Here is an 11,170-nt window from a genome sequence, read left to right on the forward strand (position 1 = left end):
AACCGTAGGCACATACAGTATGAATAGTTGAAAATGGCAAAAAGCCTGTTCTCTAGTCAATTATGAACTACCTCAGCAGGACAAAGATCTACTGATATATTGACACCTAGACATCGGTAATTTTATTACTGCCAATTTTATTCCAAGTGACTCTAGTTAGTCAACTGGTAAATAATTGAAGTTCTGATACAAAAGAAGCTAATTCAAAAAGAATTGTAAACATAACACATTCTCATTTATTGAGATTGATATCAAGTTCTTAACAATTGGATGTCATAGCAATAGTTTCTAGCCAATTCAGTTTTAAACATCTCGCCTTTGTGTTTGAGTGAAAAGTAGACTTAATTTGGATGACGAAAATAACGCATTGTTTACTTCACACTGAGGAAGATCCAGTACCTGAACAGAGTCTGTAATCTTTATCTTCGTGCCAGTATCTTTTCCCTGTTCTTTCTCTGTAATTGACATTTTATGATAATCTCTTACTGTGCTACATTATTCCTCAAAGCCTCCTGCTTCTTCACTTCGTTTAGATCTTGTTTCAATTATTCATGTTATATTTGAGTCAAAGAAGCTGAGAAAAGCGAAAGAAAATTACATATCGGTTGAAGTGTGTATCATTTAATAGAAGCCTTGACACTACTATCCAGGGAGGCAGTATCATCACTAAGAAAAGCTTTTGACTGCTTCTATAGAACATCAAAAATAATTCTGTTTGTAGCAGTTAATTAGAAATAAACACAGTGAAAATTCCAGTTTACCTTCGTTTTCTAGTTAAGCACACTCAATAGATCCCTTATGAGCTTGACATAAAGCCGACAACTTGGTTGCTTTACAAAATCAGATTAAGGGTAGGGATAGCTTTTCTGATGTATGCTTTTCTACTTCACCATTGTCACTGAACTTGTAGCTGTCCTGTATAAATGTATCAATAAAAAAAAGCTTTGAAGAAAACAGTGGAAAATTTAGGAAAGGCCTAGAATTAAGCCTTAGAGTATAGAACAGAAGAATGGCTCAAACTAGGTAACCCAATCTCTTCTATAATATAGCCTAAAAGGAAAAACCCAAATTAATGGTGGCAGTTAGAGTGATATAAACTGTAAAATCCCAACTGAACTTTTGACTTAAATCCAGTAAATATATTCCATAATGCATTGAATCAAACAGGGGTTTAAAGTCTAAGGACACATTCAAATATTCACTGCTTCAGTACATAGAAGACACATTGTGCTTCACCATATGCTGTATTAGCTTGTTCCATCCATGCAGTCCAGAAATAGGACCAGCACTATTTTTGGAGCATACTGCACTACAGTAAATTGCCCAGAGATGCAATGTAAGGTACCCTTAAATTGCATTTTGGCAGTCAATAAAAATAAATGGCACATCTTATACTGTGCACACTCATAATACATGTGTGTAAATGAGCCTTTTCAGTAGATTCAGACCTGCCTCAGGATTGAGTCATCCTGCACAGTTCCTGGCATCCTGCTTTGTCACTTACACAGCAGTTTGGTTCTTAACCAGCTTCTGCATATTTACCTGCTGGTGGGAGTGAGTGATTCTGTACTGCTCCCAGCCACCACCAGGCATTTTCTATTGTGTTGTAGCAGGCAGTGGTTCACTGGCATGAGGAAGTGGTAACCGCACTGCAAACTCATGGCCAGTGTAAACATTGACTCTGTTCCAATTTCTTTGGAAAGAGGCCAGACATTACCTAAAAAGCTCTAAAATCAGGGAGGGAAAAGAAAAAAAAAAAAATTTAAAACATTTTCTCCCCCCTCTGCTGGCTGGAGAACTTTTGGTCAGACTAAGCAGGTTGCATATTGGACCTCTGAGAGACCAAAAACAAGGGTCCTTCTCTACAGCATGTTGGTACAATTAAATCACTGACAATAAGGCCCAATTTCTGTTAATTGGTATAAAATCCCTGCCCAAGGTTATATTATGTTTTAAAAAATTATACATTTTAATTTCTTCCCAAGGGGTGCACACTTTCCATAGCAACTCTAGTTCAATTGTTTTTCTCCACTATGCCTTTACATGGTTAAACAACTTTACAAAATATAGATTTACTATTTGTGTTTAGTATGTTTCCATCTCCCCCCCCCACACACACTTTTGTTTGTGTTAGACCTGTTCCCAGTCAGACTCTTCACCTTCCTTATATTGCCTTTTCCCAAGTAAAAATAAACTATTGTATTTGACTCTAGCTCCTGATGACAATGCCTGTAGATTGTTAAATCAGCAGTTTACTATATTGTAAAAACAAACCAGATCAGGAGGTATGCATTTTGCAGCCACAAACCTTTTATAGGTTTTGCTTTTGTGTTTTAGCCATTTCCAAAAAAAACACAAGTTTGTGTGTGCCATGAGTGGGCATAAAGACAAGACCACTGCCTACAGCATAAATGTGTTTTATTCAAAGGGGGGGGGAACTTTTCTGCTATGTGCAGCGTTTAATAATTCCTGACCTGAAACCAGACATCCTGCTCATTCTATATTTGTGCACTAGATATCACTGCATTCACTGAAAAAAAACCCTTCTGTATTTAGGAAGTTGTTTGCAACTTGCCATTTTTCTGGCCAGTAGAATAGAACTATGCAATACATTACTAATAAATTTTAGCAGAAATAAATCTGTATGACCCCCTACCCATGTCTCCGCAGGGTGCCACCATTTTTTCTTCTGTTGCTGACAATCTTTGCCAGGTTTTCCTGGCAACCAAAGCCAACACTACATTATATCTGGGCATACCCACACAATGATTTAATTAGAGAAATTAGTGCCATACATGAGCTGTGGTAGGAGATTTCATGGAGCCCCTTTAAACTTGGAACACTGGCTGTCAGTAACTTCTGCAGGAGGGCAACAACCACTATGTGACCGATACAAGTCAACACAATTTGACTTCAATTAACCTGTTGATGTACACTGGTTTATGGGCACAAACAGTACATTATGCTTGAACAAGGGACATTTCTCCCAGCTTGCACTAAAGCATGCCAATCTACCCATTTGTTACCACAACATACTGCACAGTAGCCATGGATTAGGTTGTGTCAGTTTGATTCAACACATGTTAAGAAATAATTTCTAAATGGTAAACTTGTAGTAGAAGTAGGGGTGTGTATCAGAAGCATGCAAGAGAAGACACAGACATCGAATAGCATCTAATAGATTTTATTAAAAACAGTTTTATCAGGACAGTGACAAGTTCTACAAGGATATGCTGACTCATTTGTGTGCGTTGTGAGTCTAGCAGAAGTCAAACCCTCCCCACCCCTATTTCATCTCTCCTGTAGAAGATTTTAAGGTGAAAATGTTGGAGAAATCTTGGAGCTGGTACTGAGCCATTAAGAAACTTGGTTAGTCATCTGAATCCTCAATTCCACCTACTAGGATGCAGACTAAGAAAGTCTGATCAGGTGGCCAACTTCCAATATGTACAATTGTCTGCCTCTCCATAAAGAAAAAAAAAGCTGCAAGGATGACAGCCCTAGAGTCAGCAGATTGAATGGCAGACCATGTTGGCCATCTATACTATTTAGTGACTGCTGTAAATAAATTAAAACTCTAATATAGTCATAAAAACTCTAAATATAAAAATTTTACAAGTTTAAAAGAAAGATTGACACTTGACCAGCAGTGTCAACTTTAAAAAAAATAAACCAACGCTGTTGGCCCTGAGGTAAGTGCTGTGAGAAAAAAACTTCATTACATGCTATGGTCATAAAGGAAGTACTGCAGGGATTGCCAGATGGGAAACTTGCATGTACCTGGAAAACAAAAGCAACGTGTTACCACCAATATTATTTCAGTAGGCAGAAAGTTTGAGTGATGAAGGTATAGTCACTTACTTTGGAGTCCTGTATTTCTCTTGAATAGCTTGTTGTGGTTGGTGAGGTGCATTAAGACAAGCTCTATGTAGATCAGCCAGGCAAGGTGCAATATCACTCAAAGTGTAGCCAGTAAAGTTTTGAAGAACATCAGGCTGCAAGATATTAGTTTCAATAATTCAAGAGTTGAGTAAACAACTTTACCTGAAGTACCAATACAAAATGTAAAAAGCATCAAGACTGATAAGCTGCACTTGACAACACATTGTTACCTACAATAAGCCATGGTATAGAAGAAGGTATCTGGACCATTTACCAAGTTAGTTGCTTGCTTTCAGAGTGGGCAACTTACAATACAAGATCCTTCTAGTAGATGTGACGGATATTGGTGATAAACACCAAACTCCTCTGAACTCACTGGCTCCTCAGTTAAGCCTTGTGATTATGCCCAGAACTAGGACACATCTTCAAAACATTTGGCCAAGTGAACACCTAATACCATGTTATTGTTTCCTTCTAAAAGCAAGAACTAATCCTTATGGTGTACAGCTGTGGCAAGCGACTTGAAAACTAAGAAATGGCAATAAACAGCATTTCAGTAGTTAACTATTCAGCCAGCCAATCTCCAAGTTAGTAGCAGGTGATTGGATTGCATCGGGTTGATGTACAGACCTGTTTTAGAACAGATTTTAAAATAAAAGAATTCAAAAAGGTGCACGTCCCAACATTCCTTATTGTGCAAATCCCATCAGTAATGAAGTAGAAAATATGGCCTACATATGACAAGGTCACAGCAACAGAAGGACAGTGCCAAATTTTGAGAGAATTCAGAACTGGGATGAGGTGGGGGTCAGTGACATGTACAAGAAACTGAGAACACAGAAGCCTACACATTTCAAATAGATGCCAACCCCATTGCCTACTTACCCAGAAAAATCTGTTTATTGTATAGTTGGCTAAACAATAGGCTGCAGCAGCAGTCATTGAGGGGACATACATCAAGAATGGGTCCACTTCAAGAAGTGTCAGCTCAGCCATGTACTAAGAAGAAATAAATGTTAATCTCATTTCCAGAAATAATTTCACAGCAGCCAACATTCATGGCAGTCTAAAGCCTGATACTGCTTTTATTAGCACTGCATCTACTAGCAATCAAGACAAAATCCATCTCCTTAGCAGTATGGTCACCCTTCAATAAAGGAACAAAAGGAAGTGTAAATACATGTGCACTTTAGCAAAGCCTTTGCACTCAATCAATACTGGCAATATCCTTTGCAACAGAGAACCAGTGCACCCATTTCCATCAGGTTAAAACAAAACTCAGATTTTAATAGCGGAAAGCCCTTATATTAGGCTACCAGGCAGCCCTTGCATTTAATAAGCATGCAGTTGTGGCCTATTACAAATTTTAGTGCATGTTATGCAAAGCAATGCTGCAAGGCATTTAGACTGTCATTATGAATGACAACCTAGCCCACATGTGTGACAGATTTCCACATTGAACAACCGCTAGGTAAAAAGGTTACTTTCTAATTAGACATTTGAAAGAATCTTAGAGGCTCTTGTACCATTGCAAGATGTTCAGTCTTTGTTCCAATAGCATGCTTGTGAATGTATTGCATCAGAAACTGGTTGATCGTAGGGACAGTCAGGTCAAAGGCCAAGACTTTTAGCAGCAGGTGTTCCATGCGCAGCAGTTGTTTCTTTGTGTAGGTATCATCAGTTATGTACACAAACTCATCAACTTCAGGGGGATAGATCTCTTCATATTTGCTGTAAACATATATTAAGAAGCCTGTTTAGCAACTGCAGATCCATGAAATTCTTATCAATACCAATATGCTACTCAACCCCCACATACTGATCAGATAAGCGTTTTAAAGCTATACATCTGTTAAAAAAAAAAATAAAAAAAGTTTAACCAGTTGTATACTTACGAAGCCAGTAGAATAGCTGCAGTTCCTACAAGTTGCAGCTTTCCTCTTAGTACGGACATGCTAGACAAGAAACGATCCAGGTAGTTCACAGCAAGAAACAAAGTCTCATTTCGGAGCTTGTACTCATCTCGGACCTCTACAAGCCAGTCCACCAGGATGGTCCTCATGGATGATGTAATGTCTGGCTGCTTCCTCATGTAGAAAGGTTTTGGCCTATATTTAACCTAATGAATTGAATTTACAGATTAGGACCATCTTTTGAACTAGCTCTCCATTACGGAGTAACATTAGCTCCAACCAAGTTAACATTTACAGAGACTCCACTAACAGCTCTAAAATGACCAACTCTGTTATGCACTATCCACATGCAGAAAGGTTTTTCCAATCATGCCTGGGCAAAATTTAAAGCCTAATGGATAATAAAAAGCCAACCCTTTAGTCAAGTAAAGTTACTAGAGAGACTAGTCCCACCAACACAAGAGGCTCCCAATACTGCAATTCTACCAATTTAAGGTTTTGGTCAGTTTGTTGCGCAGTAAAAAACTGCTTTGTATCAGCCTTGTGGCTTCCATTCCATGAGAGCCAGAATTTGGCTTCCATTATCCCTTTCCTATAGCCTAATATGCATGTATTTGTGCTTTTGGCATGATGGCATACAAGACCCCACCATGGTCCCTAAAGAGTGGGGCCAGATTTGTTTATGACAACCTTTAGCACATTGATGTGAAATCACACATTCTAACACCTGCCCTCTCCCAGCAAACAAGTTACTTCTACATTGTGTGCCAGAGGTCACTTTTGCATGGCAGCAATTTCCTAGAAAAAAGTGAAGCCTTTATATCATTTAAGGTCATCTTTGGCCTTTTAAAACTGCATTGGCAGGCATCAACATCAAACACCCATTGAAAAAGTTAGGTGCCTGGGTCCTTATAGGTAGCTAGCAACAAACAAATGCCCAGTCTTACTTCAGCTTCACGTAGGTAATGGTGAATCTCTTCAGTGTACTCAGAAACTGCAATAGCATCAGGATCCATTTCAGCAGTATCTTCAGGCTCGGTTTGAGGGGGAAAAGATGTGTCTACAATCATTGGGGAGGCTGAGTGTAGATAAAATAGTTAGCATTTAATTTTGCCAAAGCAGTTAGCTGTTGTAGTTCATTTAAGCATTACACACCTGCACTGACATCAAGCAACAAGTTGAATTGCTGTTTAATGATGTTTGCATCCATCTCTTCCATACTGGAAAGTTCCACTTCAAATTGACTCTCTGGGACTTCTGCTGGCTCATCAACATAGATAGTGAAGGAAGGCCTAGGTGCCATTGTAGCAGCATTGGTGGAAACCAACTTTCCAGGAAAAAGAAATGCATTCTCAATGCCAGGAACAAGTTTCATGGAAGCAGCACCCTGTAAATAAGAACCACCATTACATGAAGGAAAGCAAATATCTGGCATTCAAAATATTCAAATAGGAGCCTAATACACTTTCAACTACAACCACCAATGATCTATCTGTAAATGCTCCGGGGCTTTTATGTGGACCACTAAGCTGTAGCAAGTCACCAAAAACCATGTTTCCCCATCTTTACCCAATATGCTAACCATTAGTTCAGGGAACACACTGCATGCCATCAAATTGTTTGGAACTAGGTATCCAGACACTGCATAAGTACCAAGAAACCAAACAACTGACAAGGTATTAAAACATGGGAGATTCAGCTGTAAGTTTATCAGGGCAAATGTTGTGGTTGGGGATTTAACAGAGCAAATTCCAACAGGGATTTATATTACAGGGTACGCTTAGAAAACAAGTTATGTGCAGCATTTGTAGACAGTTAAGTAAACAGATTCTTACCAAGCTAAATGACCTCTGTCGCTGTTCATTTTCACTGATCACACCAAGCACTGTTCTATGGGTCTGTTTTTGGGGCAGTGGATTAGTTTGAACCCACTGCTGTGCATTGCTTTGGTAACTGTCAAAGCCTCCAAAGCCAGTGTTGACCACAGCTTGGATACTGGATGTGTTACGATTCATTTTTCCAAATCCAAAGAGCTAGTAACTAGAAGAAAGTTGAGAGCTTCCATTAGTGTAAAGTCACATTTGACCTCCAAGCCTTCTTGTGCAATTAAAGCAGCTGTTAAACGCCAGTAATAGCAAGCACATACTGGGTATCCAAACCCAATGCCATGAAAAGTAGAGAACAGTGGAAGCCATTCTTCCACAACATTACACATGTTTTTCAAGCACACCCTCCATGCAGATAAACAACCTCTGCCCCACACAAGCTTTGAATTGGCAAAACACTGCTTACATTTTGGGAGCTGTGAAGCCCTAGAAGTGCATTGACATGTAGACACAACAGGTTCAGCTAAATAAACTGGTCTTAACACACAAACTTGTTTCCACATCCATTTTAAAATTTGTGCAAATGGCAATTTGCCCATTACATATAGGCTAGAAACACATGGGCACTATGTTTCTTACAAAGACTGCTACAGCTCCTGTCTTGAGATGAATGGAGAGACAATTTTGACTGCCCATATTTTCCCTAAGTGTGGCAGCCTCTTTATTGTGGCCCAAGTCCAATAACTCAAAAACAGCCAGCTAGTAACTAAAGTTCCAGGTGGTGCACCCAGCTAAAGAGGGGCTGGGGAGATCACTGCTTTCTAGACTTTAGCTGTATGCCACTTAATGACCCTAGGCAGTCATCATTCAGACACATGCCGTGAATAAACAACCACAAAATTTAAGTTAACATTCAGACATGACAACTATTTAACATGGTAAAAATAACCTAGTAAAGAAATTGATTCTTCCTAGGGATATTTGTAGTTAAAAATACTGCAAGATTTAGGGCAAAATTATAAACCTCCTTAAATGGCACAGAAGCCCAACTAAACCTTCATTAAACAGTTCACTTTTTTGTTTATAATTAAAAACCCTACGGAGGCTAAGGTCTCCACTGGACAGCAGAATAGCAGTCAATTAGATCAGTATTGTTAGTCTTTTTACTTATAGAATTTAAAATAAACACGCATGGAATAGGCAGGGTGGCTTTTTGCCTAGATATACTTGCTGTAACAGAAAAAAGTCACTAACTATGCAATAAAGGATAGCGGTACACATTACTAGAACAGAAAAAAAGCCATGTAAAATTAATTGATAGCATAAGATTAGAGCTCTAGATAATATCAGCAAAAACATTTTTTTACCTTTGGGGGGGTTGCACCCCAGAACCATTGCAAGATATAATAAATCACAAACATCCTTACACAAGAGTTACCACCTTAGCAGGCTGGCCATGCAATCTTGTAAGATCACTTGCAGTGACCATACCTTTCCTTAATTAAGCAATACAAGATGGACCTTTTAGTTGCCAGGAAATTCTACTTTGCATGTCCTAGTACAACAAGGTTTAAAAATCAACTTCAGAGTGCAGAATACCGATCTTCAATAGACAGATAAGCCAAGCAACTCCCTAATAATGTGAAGTTACGATATGCACCATCAGAAATTTTTGCTCAGCCCACCTGATATAAGAGTTCCTGCCTTGCTGGGGGCTAGCTTATAGTCAGGACACAGTATATTATATATTCAGCCCCATTACAAGTAGTCTATAGACGCTATGGCACACAAGCTATTTGGAATTGATCTTTATGCAATTGCCATTAGCAGGCCATGTGTAAAATAATCATTGGGGAGGGCTGCTCCATACAAAGGTGAAGCTTGTGGCTACACAAACCACCCAGCCATGAGTCCAGATATCCTGGCCCACACCGTCCTAAATGATCAGATGTAAAGAAGGAGCAGCAATATAAAGTGTAGGATAAGGACACTTCATTTACAGTGCAAGGTAAGGTCTTGGACTACAGGAAGGGGTCTTAGTTTGGTTCCTCCACCTATCAACCTCCTAATAAAGTGAAGCCACCATACAGACCATCATAGCCCATTACAAGTAATCTATAGGAGCCATGACACCACCCAGTTATAGTTTGGTCCAATGATAGAAGTTGGCCATAGTTGGGGATTCGGCAGGGCTGTTCCATGTATATTGGATCTTGTGTTCTACACTGCTCAGCCATTAGCCCAGATACATGGAAGGATTATGTACAATTCACATATAGGAGCAGTAGATTAGGGCATTGCAGCAGAATCTGACCCCCTAGAGGGGCCAGCATGCATCTCCAGCAAACCCAGGCGCCCAGCAGGAGCCCCTTATAGGCCAGCATGTTACAGTTCAACAGAAGAGCTGACAATCAAAGGCAGGGGATGCACAACTGTCAGAGCACCCAGACAGGGATGATAGTAACAGCAATGACCCCCCAACTCGCAGGACCCATAGGCAGGAAATAAAAAGAAGCAGAAATAATCCACGAACAGAAGAAGCAATGCATTACCTGTCACCACACTCTGCAATGATTACCTCAGGACAACGTGTGAGCACAACAATGCCCTGTGCTCCCCGCCCGCCGTATATATAGAGCGGGTGATTGCTGACAGCTGTGTGCGGTGATTGGGCTCAGCTGTAGCGGAGTCCTCGGGCGGTGTACATTGCTGAGGATCGTCCACAACACTCCGGGGTTTTCAATCCGCCCGCGTCTGTCTCATTCCACCAATCAGAAGCGGCCCGGCTATAAGCCACGTGATCATGTCACCTTGGTGACAGCAAGCGGCGTGCTCGCAGGGGAGCAGGAGGCAGCGTGACCATAGCAACCTCTGACAGCTCCCTTGTCACTGCTGAGTTTTCGGATGGGCAGAGTAGAGACATGGCTGGTGTAGAGGACTGTGATTGCTAGGAATGTCAACAAGGGAAGAGGGGACATTACAACATTCCTGTTCACATATTATTATTATTATTATTATTATTATTAATAAACTGTATTTATATAGCACCAACATATTACACTGTACAATAAAGAGGGGTTGCAAATGACAGACAGTGACACAGGAGGAGAAGACCCTGCCCCGAAGAGCTTACAATCCAAGAAACATACTAGTCAAGTCTATGTAAACAATAATTGGACAGTATTGTATTCATAACGCCGAGGAATGCTTATCTGCTGCTTCAAAACAAAATATCACAACTTGCTTTGTTGCAATAAATCATGTGTTGCTGCTCTGCGGTGTTATTTGTAATAAAACAGCACTTGTTGTATACGCAGAATAACATATTTATTGCTGGGCATTGAGGTGCGCTTTGTTACCAAAACATGCGTCAGGTACAGGTACATTGTGTTGTGCTGCAGCCCATTCAGATGAATAAACTTATAAATGTAATGTGAAATAAAACTGATAGATTCAAAACAAGTGAACACAATACTACACAATGACAAGTGTGATGATATACAGAAATGGCCCTAAAGGATTTCATTACTTTATAGTGAATTTGTAAGC

At 39.8% G+C, this 11,170-nt stretch overlaps 1 protein-coding gene across 2 annotated transcripts; it reads right to left on the reverse strand.

Moving 5' to 3' along the window:
* Window positions 1–3,168: 3,168 nt before the first annotated feature.
* CCNA1 (cyclin A1) lies at window positions 3,169–10,356 on the reverse strand. Of its 2 annotated transcripts, none has more exons than XM_072430891.1 (9): window positions 10,200–10,356; window positions 7,631–7,835; window positions 6,951–7,182; window positions 6,743–6,873; window positions 5,778–6,001; window positions 5,409–5,613; window positions 4,768–4,881; window positions 3,862–3,995; window positions 3,169–3,780 (listed from the first exon to the last, which is right to left on the reverse strand). In XM_072430891.1, exons 2-9 carry the CDS (start codon window positions 7,808–7,810, stop codon window positions 3,732–3,734), a joined length of 1,269 nt encoding a protein of 422 aa, XP_072286992.1. In that variant the 5' UTR covers window positions 7,811–7,835; window positions 10,200–10,356; the 3' UTR covers window positions 3,169–3,731. The 2 variants fall into 2 exon arrangements, with proteins under 2 accessions (XP_072286992.1, XP_072286921.1); XM_072430820.1 differs by having other exon boundaries at window positions 10,174–10,356.
* Window positions 10,357–11,170: the final 814 nt, after the last annotated feature.

The sequence above is a fragment of the Pyxicephalus adspersus genome, chromosome 1 (genome assembly GCF_032062135.1).
Source record: "Pyxicephalus adspersus chromosome 1, UCB_Pads_2.0, whole genome shotgun sequence".
In the NCBI taxonomy this organism is placed as follows: Eukaryota; Metazoa; Chordata; class Amphibia; order Anura; family Pyxicephalidae; genus Pyxicephalus; species Pyxicephalus adspersus.